We start from the raw sequence: 11,017 nt of genomic DNA on the forward strand, positions 1-11,017 counted from the left end.
CTCGGACTCCTTAGTGCATTCATTACAAAATTCGGACAAAGTGTGAGGGGTTTTTAAGGCCATGAAACTCGGACTACATGTTTCATATGTGAAAGCTCGGACTAAAGGTGTGGGGAGTTAAAACTCGGACCAAAGAGGTCCCCCCTCTAAAAGTCGGACAAGGGTTGTCCTTTACAAACCTCGGACTCCCTTCATGAGTTAACCAAAATTCGGACTCCACACCATTTTAAAAACTTCGGACAACATCAACAAGCAAAACTCGGACCACTAATCACCCTTTAAAACTCAGACATAGCATGATTAATACAAAACTCGGACCTCACATATGCCAAGGAAACTCGGACCAAGGGTGTGTGGATTAAAAGTCGGATCCTTAATCATCAAGCAAAAGTCTGACAACATAAACAAGTAAAGAACTCGGACATTTAACATCATTACTGAAACTCAGACAACTAAATCAATCATACGAGTATTTCAAGTTCACAGTTACGTTTCTTCTACAACAGTTACGTTTCAACGCTCATTCCAAACCCTAGTTCATGATTTACACAATGCAAGATTAAAATCAATCAACTGGTACTTAACAATCAACAATCATCCCAAGAACCATCTATCAAGCATGTAACTAATCATCATCATCATCACAATATTTCTGAATCAAATTAAAATCACAGAATATTATATGAAAACTAGGGTTTACACATACTACAAGAATCAAGAATAGATGAAAATCAAACAATCAATAAACAATGATTAAGCAATTACCTTGATTGATTCTAAATGGATTGAAGGATTAAACTTGATGCAAAAGACTTGTGAAACCAAGAGTGATGAGAAGATGGTTGTAGAGAGGATTAGAGGAGGTGAAAGTACGTGTTTTGATTCTTTGTGAATGATTAGTGAATGATTAGGGAAGGGAATTAGGGTTATGAGTTGTTAAGGTTTCACTATTAACCCTAAACACCCTTAAGTATTATTTATTACAGTTTCAACACCACATTCCATTATTTGTCAAATCTTTCACAAGTAGCACATAACCATGCACAACCACAAAACACTTTATTGTATCAAAACGTATACAGTTTCATAGCAAACCAATTGTGCAAGTAAACAACTAAACAATAACTGAACGTGCAATAAATGCGAAATAGGAAATCTTGGAAATTCGAGTTATCACAGCTGTTCCAATCAAAGCTCGATATTTTAACATTTGGGTCCACGCATCCCAAGAATCGCTGATTAACTGTGTTGCATGCGCTTATCTCCCCAAGTATAGTATTATACAACACCAACTAGTTCAATTCAAAAGCCCGGTCACTTGAAGTGTCTGTAACCATCATGTCCTTCAGCCCGAGTGGCGACACTTTAGTGTTATCATTGAACTGATCCCTCCATTCTTTTACAACCGGATTGCTGTCCCTCGCTCTTATTTTTTCTACAAGCTTTATACCCCCGTTTGGTATTCCGAATATTGTATTCACCAAATTTGATGTCATCCGTAAACGGGTTTCTCCAAAGTTCAACACTCCTGCAGCGTCGTCATAGTTGCTTGCCAGCCAATATGCAAGCCGCGTTGGTACATGTCGTATGTTGAAATTCAGCAATGTACCGAATCCCATTTCTATGACCTTCTTTTTTTGTGGTTTATTCAAGCTGTTGACCAATATAACAAGGTTCTCTGATGACGTCTTCCGTTTAATTTTTGGCCCGGTGAAGGGCTCATATTTTTTTGATGGAAATGACGCTGGTGGTCTCGTCGACTTCCTCCTACTCGCTGTTGACTTACATCTTTTTCCATCGCATGGTTGTTGGTGGTCAACATTGTCGCGGACCGGCTGTGAATTGGCAGCTGTAACCCATATATTCACATCAGTTAGACTATATTTACAATGAAATGAAAAGTCTGATTTGGTTACAAATTTTGTGTGCAAAGTTACCTGATTGATTTGTCGTTGGTGGTTACGTCACGAAGTCGTCGTCGGCTGTGTCACGATGTATTGTATCAGCTGGTGTAGGGTGTTTACTTGAAATTAAAAAAAAACATTTAGATCATGTTACACTATGATCCCTATCATACGAAAAACACTGACATTTCGTTTGAATTAATCAAATTATTACCTTCCGCGAATGGTACCGGAAGCGGTGTCTCGAAGTCCTCATCGCTGTTTGCTTCGGGTGCTGTTGTAGCTGCAAACCGAACATATTTTGTTATTTTAAACCAGCAAATACAATAAAATTAAAGTGTCGTATTTTTTTGGTGAGACTTGGTGCAAGAATTCCGACAAAACGTGATAGTGCATAACAAAGTATTAAAAGTAAAGTGTACATCAAACTGTTTTTTACATGCGTAGTTTTCTATTTTACATATACCTTCTTGCATTTCGTTATCATTATCCGAATCGCTCAACTGGATGCTTTGTCCAATTGTGTTATGGAATCCCTTTCCCATTTTGAATTTGGGTATTCGGCCGCTTCTCCGGACTAAAATTAAATCCTTTTTACAATTAGTTATGGAACCAGGAATTCCAAATTATATGCAATGATGTCACAATCAGACTTGTAGTGTTTTATGCCATAAAATAATTAGACTTGTAGTGTTATATGCAATAAAGTATTCAACAGACTCCATCTACATATAACACTGTCCCAACATTAGAAGTGTAGTGTTTTATGCAATAAAGTGATTAGCAGACACCAACTACATCAGAAGTGTAGTGTTTTATGCACTATTGTCATTCAAAACCACCATTTTCTTATAACACTATGACAGAATCAGACTTGTGATGTTTTTTGCAATAACATAGTTTATACTTGTATTGTTATATGCAATAAAGTATTCAACAGACACCATCTCCATATAACACTCTCTCAACATCAGAATTGTAGTGTTTTATGCAAAAAAGTAATTAGAAGTCACCAACTACATCAAAAGTGTAGTGTTTTATGCAAAAAAAGTGTTTGGAAGACACCAACTACATCAGAAGTGTAGTGTTTTATGCAATATTGTCATCATCTACATCCATTTACATATAACACTATAACACTATGACACCAACTACATGGTTTAGACTAGTAGTGTTATATGCAATAAAGTATTCAATAACATCAGAAGTGTAGTGTTTTATGCAATAAAGTGATTAGAAGAAACCAACTAAATCAGAAGTGTAGTGTTTTATGCAACACAGTGTTTAGAAGTCAGCAACTAAATCAGAAGTGTAGTGTTTTATGCAATATTGTCATCCACAAGCACGATTTTCATATAACACTATGACAGAATCAGACTTGAAGTGTTTTATGCAATCAGACCAATTTAAAAGAGAAACCCCATTAAAACCCCCTTTATTCTTTCATATAAGACTGAAAAGGACACTATATTTGTAAAACCCCCATTTAAAACACCCTTCAGAAATCAAAACAGAGAAGACACAGAACAGACCGATTTAAAATTCAACCCCTTTTAAAACAATCTTAAATCTACTTATTATACTACACTATCAACCCATTTACATCACATATAACAACCAATAAATCCTTTAAAAAACCCTAAAGTGCTAACCGGGCTGTTACCAACATCCAAAACTTCAATAAACACCATTGACAACCATGCGCTGTACCGAACATCAAATCCCCAATAAAACACTAACCTGGTTTCGAAATTGTTGATTCTCGCTTCCTCTTCAAACCTGCTGGCTTCATCGTTCCTTTTTTTGAATCCATAAAACACTCGTTTGATTCTTGATTCTACTGTTAATAGAACAAGAATGTCATATGATTAGTGAAATATAAAACACTTTAGTTCAACAGGAAGTTGGCGACGAACAATGTGCTCCGTTTACCTATAAAACCCTTCTATGCTTCCTGCTCTGTAGTTAGATTGACGGAAAATATAAATCTGTTGCTTTTACGGGAATGTCGCTTGTTTTTAGGAGATTGATAGGGGGTTTTGGTTGTGTAGGATACGGTTACCATATTTGAAAGATTGGAAAAGACACTATTGCCCTTCAATTTTACATAAGGCCCTTCTAATTAAAACACAATTTACATTTTGATACCCTATTGATCTCAACCATTAGATCAAATATCCAATGGTTTAAAACACTTCTTACATTTTAGACACTTTTTACCATATCCCTACCCTATATATATATATATATATATATATATATATATATATATATATATATATATATATATATAGATAGAAAAAGTGTAACGTACAATATGACTTATCGTACGATACGTACGCGATCATCCCAGCCGTACGATCTGGTGCGAATTCAATCTTCGCATGTTATAAAAAGGCAAATGAAATCGCATGGCTTGAAAATGCAATGAAATCGCATGTTTTAAATCCCATGCAAATGAAATCGCACGTGAAAAATGGCTAGCATGGGGTAATGTGAAAAATGGCATGGGGTGTGTAGATGAACAAAATCGTATGTGGAACTCGCATGTGAAAAAATAGCTAGCATGGGGTAATGTGAAAAATGGCATGGGGTGTGTAGATGGACAAAATCGCATGTGGAAGATTGAATATCGCATGTGAAAAAGTGGCTAGCATGTGGTAATGTGAAAAATGGCATGGGGTGTGTAGATAGACAAAATCGCATGTGGAAGACTGAATTCGCACTGGATCGTACGACTGGGATAATCGCGTACGTATCGTACGATAAGCCCTGTTGTACGTTAACTGACCTATATATATATATATATATATATATATATATAGGGTGAGAGTTGGCTATAAAGTTCATTTTTCCTACAAAGCGTAAAAAGTCGTATAACACCATAATATCAACCATAAAACACACACACAACCCACAAATAACAAAGTGAAGATTAATAAAACGCCATATTTGTGGGTTTTGTGTTGTGTTTTGGATGATAAGGCTTTAATTATGAAATGACTAACATTAGTGTGTTTTATGTTGATTATCATATTGTGTTTTATATTCATAGTTCTAAGATGGTGTGTTTGAAGTTTTTATGGAATGTTAGGGTTTAGATATTGTGTTTTAGTGATACTCACTCTTTTATTTATGGGCTTTGAGTGTGTTTTATGGCTGAAATTGTTGTGTTTTATAACTTTGTACACTTTTTAGGAAAAATGGACTTTGTAGCCGAACCTCACCATATATATATATATATATATATATATATATATATACTAGTCACTTACCCGCGCGATGCGGCGGGAGTGGCGATTTTCAATAGGATACTCGTTTACCGTTAGTTTATCCGTCGTCTCGTGATATATCGTATAGTACTTAAGTTAGTTTTCTTATTCGTGATCTTCTACAAGAATAGTACAAAACAAGGAAGTAGATGTAATTAAAAACAAGAAGAGTTCAGAACAGTCAAGTAGCTAGACAAAACAATAAAAACAAAATGCGGGGAGTCTCTTGTATCTCTTCCTGTTTTACCAATACATCCGTTCGCTTATGACTTTCTTGTATCTTATCCTCTCCTGTACCAGATTTCGACACATAACAAAATGTTACACGCTTACAGGTGCTTTAAAATAGTAATTAAAAAGTAATTTCAGGAAGCAAATAAGGCACATAATCTACTAACTTACCTTCGTTTTGATACGGATGCGATTAATTAATCACGCAACACTTCCTGGTAGACAACATTTGATGTGTAAACTCCGCGTTGTTTGAATTCTTTGGCGAGATGTACCAACACCTTCGTACTTTGTCTTGAAATCCCTCTTGATAACGCGACATAAAGTTGTCCATGTGAAAATACAGAATCCGGTAGATAAATACCAACGTTCGGAATTGTTTGACCTTGAGCTTTATTAATCGTCATGGAAAAGCTAAGTCGAATTGGAAATTGTTTTCTTTTCAGCTTAAATGGGAACATGTCATCTTCAGAAAGGGTTAGAGGGATTCTTGGCAAAAAAACTCTTTTTCCGGCATGTTGACCGACTGCAATTTCCGCATCAATAACATTTCGCATGAAACCCTTACATATCAACCGCGTGCCATTACACAGGCCATGTGATGGATCGATATTACGTAACAATATTATTGGGCATCCAATTTTTAAATGAAGCTTATGAGGCGGCAAACCACTAACATTTAGCGAATTTAAGAACTCGACCGGATAGAAGTTGCGCTGATCGTCTTCAGCTTCATCAAAACTGTAATAAACTTTTTCCTCCCCTTGAAAAATTTCAATCATTTGATTATTAATCTCGTCAACACTATCATTTTTAGTGGACAATATTGCTCTAGAGATTATATAATCTGAAGAATATACATTATCTTCAATTGATGGAAAGATGGCATGGATCAATTCTTTTATAGCGTTTTCTCTGTTGTTGCACTGAATTGTCATGTCATCGGGTATGCGGATATAGTTTCCTTCGATTGGTTCTTCAGTTCCATCGCCGACTCTTAAAAGAAATTTAGAAAACCATGGATCTTTCAGCGCTCTCATATTTATGGTCAACCGCATCTTCTTAGTCAAAGACCAAAGAGGTGACATTCGTACGCTGGAGTCTACAATCTGTGCTCGAGTGCCACGTTTGATAACCGGCAACACCTGTCTGAAGTCACCTCCCATAACCATTATCTTTCCACCAAATGGGAGACTAACACCTATAATGTCTTGGAATGTACGATCGACTGCCTCTATCGCTTGTCGTTTAGCCATCGACGCTTCATCCCATATGATTATTTTGGCAGAGCGAATCAGTTTAGCGGCCCCACTCTGTTTTTTAATATTGCACATTGAATTATTTTCAAGATTAAGAGGAATCTTGAATCTCGAGTGAGCCGTTCTACCTCCTGGCATATTATTAGCCGCTGCACCTGATGAAGCTGTTGCGAGAGCAATAAGACCACGTGACCGAATTTCAGCAAGCAAGGCAATGTACAAAAATGTTTTTCCAGTTCCACCTGGACCATCAATAAAGAACACGCCTGGAAGATCATTATCAACATGCATCATGATCTCATCAAACACATTTTTTTGGTCCGGATTAAGTGAATGTTTGGCACTCAAGTGTTCAGGTTCCAAAACAATCCCATACTCTTCTTGTAACTCACGATAACCTGCATCTTGTAAGTTAACATCGTCAGTTATCTTAGGAAGGTCGAATTCATTGAAATTTTTACCCATGGATTGTACCAAGACACTTATTTCGGTAAGAACCATATTTTGAACTCGTTCTATACTTTGACAGTGTAACCGATGATCTTCAGATAGTGAATCAAAGTGGTCATTCCATAACTTTCGAATATCTCCAGGTTGGCAAAAAATCATTATGGTCGCAAATAACCTTCTAAGAGCATTGGGAAACTGAAACGTAGAGGCTTCTTCGAGACATTGTGATAGATATTCATCGTCTTCTATTAAGCCTAACTCAAGAGCTGCTTTCCGAAATGTCGCACACCGTTGACCATTAACTGTGCAAAGATGTTCGAAAGAAGTAGGCCCTCTGACATTTGACAAAAGTAGGCGTAAGTAGTACCTTTCTCCTTCGGCTGGATTAGCGGAAACGATACGACCTCTTTGTTTTTTACCGAAACGACGACTCCAACGGCGTGTGCTTCCATTCCAAGTATAGTGTTTTGGAAAATCTTTATACAAATGTACCCTTGCTGTTTCATCGTTTCTATTCTGATCAAAAAATGCTGTTAGCATGGTTCTCTTATCCCTTTCCCTATCAACAATATTAGGCATCAAGTCATCATCTCTAAATCTAACCATCTGATTATTTGGGAGATGAAGTTGTAAGGCTAGAACAGCAGGAAAGATTTGAGAAAGAGAGAAGGAAAAAATTCGCCACATAGCCTCTGGGGGCGATATGTAGCGTGCATCTTGAAATCTTTTTATCTCATTAATAACAACCCCTGGCTCACTTTGATCGACTTGAATAACCTGTTTGTCATGTCCTTTATAAACATATTTGAAAAGATATTTCACAGATTTTATACTTGAGCAAACTTCAACATTCATGTGGCAGTTAAACATCATCAAAAGCCTTGGGTTATATGGGACCACCCATCTATTATCAAGTGTTTGTCCTCGTAGGTCCACTTCTATCCCGGTGTCTCTCCTTCGATACAACGGATACGAATCTTCTCCTTGTGTCGTCTGTTCGTTAAATTGTCTAGGATAGTGAAAACGACAAATTTTAGGATCACCCTGCATACAAGGACTGCTTGATCGTAAATTGCCGCAAGGACCGTGAATCATGTGCTTGACAACCATCTCATGCAATCTGGGATGTGTTAGTTTGTTAGGAATTTCAGCACACACAACCTTATCATAATGGTCCGCGTTATTGATCTTGTGTTGCGGGTACATGATTAGGAGAAAATGTGCGTGCGGCAAACCCCGCTTTTGAAATTCAATGACATAGACGTATGACTTAACTTCCCCGAGGACATGTTTCTTGAAGAGTTGATCCTTAAGATCTTCTAATTTAGCCCGGAACACTCTTGAAACAAGGTCTGGACGATCTGTAGCAGTTTGACCAACATGTAAGTTATCACATATCTCAGGCCACTTAGGATTACATGTCATTGTAAGGAATACATCAGGCTTGCCGTCGTCTTGAACTAACGTCATCGCATCTAGAAACCGACGCCGCATGTCGCGAGGCCCCCCGATGAAAGATGCAGGCAACACAATTCTTTTCCCGACTCTGTTTGCATGAACCTCGCCAGTATTGACGCAATCCACAATACCTTGGTACAATTCGGCTCGAATTTTTTCCTGGTTTCTCTCACAAAATTCTAAGCGTGACGTCTCAATTTTGATGTAAACATCAACCACAAACTGCTGTAGCAGCCTACCACCGAACAAAAGCACATTATCGGTAGATCGAATCTGGAACTTGTAACAGTAGTACTCTCGCATAGCCACGGTTGTTCTACCACTTCGTGTGTTAGCCTCTGAACGATGAAGATGTATTAAAAACAAACAGTTAATAAAAATAAAACGCATTACGCTATTTTTATGATATTCACTTAAAAAGGATAACAAATTGTTGGTACCTTCCATTTCTCCTTCGATGTTGTCATTGTTGCGAACCTCATTGATTGATACTCCTTGACGTGGTATGTTAGCATGCCAACCCGACTCACCATTAGGAAAAAATAAAGGATACGACAATGGATCGTAACAACTGAAGTACGGCTGAATAGTTTGTCTATATTCAGACCTACCGTACACTACAATACTTCGTTTATACGAAGTGATATTGTCATTACCTTCAACCCAAATACCAGCAACCTATATAATTGTGAACTATAAGTAAGTAAAATAAGCAATTATATTAAATAATTGCAATTAATATAATATATTATATATACCTCCGATGTCGTTGGTCGATTGTACACCCTTTGGTCAAGTTCAACCGAAGTATTCAAAGTGACTCTATAGTTGTCCAGAGGTCCTAGTTCCGCAAGTCTTCTAAATGTATCGACATATGGGTTTGTAGAAAGAACGCGTGTTAAAATCTGAGTAATACGCCGATCAAGATTTGGCCATCGGAGTCTGTGATCTAACTCAGTATCAGGATCGTAAAAATACAACTGCAAGTACCTAGGAGTCCCATCCCTCGGAACTAATTGGTCGATTCTGTGATATATTCCTTTATGTGCACGAAAAGTATATACGCCGTCTCTCATATTGTTCAATGTATCATCCAATGTCACACCCATTGAGGCAAAAGAAAAATTGGTGTTATAAGCACGGATGTTTTGCCTAAACAAATCTCCAATTTCATCTTGAGACGTGAAAAGTCGGTACAATTCCTCTGGAATTTCTAAGTTTGCTAACACGGTTTTCCCACTCATACAACAAAAGGTATCAAATTCAAATTGAAATCGTTTTGCTCCACAATTAGGACATGCGCCTCGTTCCTTTAAAACACGATGCTCTCCAGGTACACCATTGTAAACAAAATTATAAGGATCATCTTCTACGCTCCCATGTTGGAGTGAAGGTTGATCAACTACTTCAGCAAATTGGGGTAATAAAGTACGCGGATGAATTTGAATACCTAAAAAAATTGGTGTATTAAGTAATGAAGGTTGTAAAAGATGTCAAGTTCGAAAAAGAAATCTTTGTTAAATAAATAGAAACCTCGTGATGTTCTATGCCTGACTACGTCAATTACATCATCTATCGGGGTTTGGTTGACTTGACTGCCATTTGAAATACGCATTCCATTATCGTTTGGTGTATTAGAACATCCTTCATTGTACTCCTTGCATTTTGTAGTAGAAACACTTGAGGCGTTCTCATTTGTTGTTTGTAGAAATTGAGTAATATTAGTTTGTAAACTTCTTAACGGTGTCCTTTCTGTTGACCTATTATTCATTAAAGATATTGATGAAGCACTTTGGGGGGCATCACCACTCCCAAATTTAGATACTTTGTTATTTTCTTTGCGTGCAGCATAGTATCTTTTTTGATACTCTTTTCGTTTTTCAGCTTTAGTAGATGCACTCGAGCTAGAAGCATGATTTCGAGGGTTTGAGAGTCCATTAGTCATTGTAAATTGAAAAAATGACAAATACCTTGCAAATTAAATAAAAGAGAGTTATCATAGATGATGAAATTCTCAAATCATAACAACATTCCAACACATAACTTAGAGAAAAACAAACCGAAGGATAACATTGAAATACATAATGATAACATTAAAATACATGACTTAAACGGAATATCATGACTTACAGAAAAAAAAACACAAATCCTTAAAACATTGACATACATAATGATAACATTAAGTGAAAGCAAAATCTAAATACTTGGTGAAACAATGGTCTGCACAAACACCGCACCCTTAAAACCTCGAAACCAAGAAACGGGATAAAAACATTCGAAGGGCTTCATATCCATTTCAATTGTAAACAACTTCCCTAATTTAGTCATCACAAACCAATTACCATTTGTCACATAATGTGTTATATCGCACCACAATGACAATGATATCGGGGGGATCGGAGGACATGATAAGACCTTAATCCAGTAATCCCCTTGTAGTGTC

The 11,017-nt window shown here is 37.0% G+C and overlaps 1 protein-coding gene across 1 annotated transcript; it reads right to left on the reverse strand.

Moving 5' to 3' along the window:
* Nucleotides 1–5,604: 5,604 nt before the first annotated feature.
* On the reverse strand, nt 5,605–10,519 carry LOC110906420. Its single transcript, XM_022151554.2, has 4 exons — nt 10,108–10,519; nt 9,333–10,024; nt 9,015–9,252; nt 5,605–8,912 (listed from the first exon to the last, which is right to left on the reverse strand). The coding sequence occupies exons 1-4, from the start codon at nt 10,517–10,519 to the stop codon at nt 5,605–5,607; spliced, it is 4,650 nt and encodes a 1,549-aa protein (XP_022007246.2).
* Between the last annotated feature and the right edge of the window lie 498 nt (nt 10,520–11,017).

The sequence above is a fragment of the Helianthus annuus genome, chromosome 3 (genome assembly GCF_002127325.2).
Source record: "Helianthus annuus cultivar XRQ/B chromosome 3, HanXRQr2.0-SUNRISE, whole genome shotgun sequence".
NCBI classification, from domain to species: Eukaryota; Viridiplantae; Streptophyta; class Magnoliopsida; order Asterales; family Asteraceae; genus Helianthus; species Helianthus annuus.